The 1,046-nt window shown below is 35.9% G+C and overlaps 1 protein-coding gene across 1 annotated transcript in view; it reads left to right on the top strand.

Moving 5' to 3' along the window:
* Positions 1-79, top strand: part of LOC107885889 — a 1,815-nt gene extending 1,736 nt beyond the window's left edge. Inside the window, exon 4 of the mRNA XM_016809625.2 lies at positions 8-79. Within this exon, the coding sequence (XP_016665114.1) occupies positions 8-79 (72 nt within the window). The remainder of the gene's footprint in view (positions 1-7) is intronic.
* The last annotated feature ends 967 nt before the right edge of the window (positions 80-1,046 follow it).

Raw genomic sequence — 1,046 nt, 5'->3', positions numbered from 1 at the left:
ATTTTAGATTCCACCATGCGCTCTCATACGAACAAAAAGGGAGTCTGAAAACCCTATTCTTAATCAAAAAAGCGGCTAAAGCTATAACTCCGGTAAGAATAATAAAAATATATGATTTTTTACTCTATTAATTAATATTATTATAGTACATATTTTACTTTAATTAACACATTTATTAGTACTACGTTTTCACGTAACACTTTTCAATTGTAATATATTTTGATGCTCTTACACTACACTAAATTGTATTTTGCATCATTGAACTATACATACTACTGTGTAACAAAGACAAATTTTTTAATTTTTTAATCTTTTTTATATTGGTATTTCGTTTTGGGAAAATTGTTGTGATAAGAGACTTTCGGCAAACTCCCGACGGTACGAATAATAAATTATATGCCACGACGAGTCGACAAAATTATCGTCGATAACAATTTTATCATAGGTAGGCCTCGATGACTATTACTGAAATAATAATGGCACATGCACAAAACGCCAGCAAAGGCAGTCAAATATACTGCCCCGGGCCGCCGGGTACATTGTTATTTGTTATAACCGCTCTACAAGTTAGGTGAGGGACCGCTCGCACAGTTCTTAGCAAGCAAATAAAATTGGATTGAACCGCCTCACCCCGCACTCGGCATTCTTAGAATACTGGAATTAATTCTGGAAATCAGATGTCTTGATAAAGTAATTAATAATAATAAACATTGCGACGACGCGCGACGCTGGCACTGTCGCCCGTCTCCTGCATAGTGCATACTGCTCAGAAATCTTATAGATTTCATCCAATTTTTATAGTTTATTTTACGGAACATTACCCCCCCCCCCCCCACCGCGGGAGTACACCAATGTAAAGGGCGCTAGTGTTGTAATGCCTAGGGGCGGAAAAATGGCAAGTCCGCCCCTGAGTAAACTATTACAACTATTTATAACTAATACCAATTTGAAACAAAATAAAAATGACGTTTAGTTTAACTATAATAACTTGTAATTTGTATCATAAATATATTTTAACCCCCCCCCCCCCAGAAAAAAATCATATC

This window comes from Acyrthosiphon pisum, unplaced genomic scaffold (assembly GCF_005508785.2).
Source record: "Acyrthosiphon pisum isolate AL4f unplaced genomic scaffold, pea_aphid_22Mar2018_4r6ur Scaffold_21157;HRSCAF=23182, whole genome shotgun sequence".
NCBI lineage: Eukaryota > Metazoa > Arthropoda > Insecta > Hemiptera > Aphididae > Acyrthosiphon > Acyrthosiphon pisum.
This window is presented reverse-complemented; position numbering and strand designations above follow the sequence as displayed.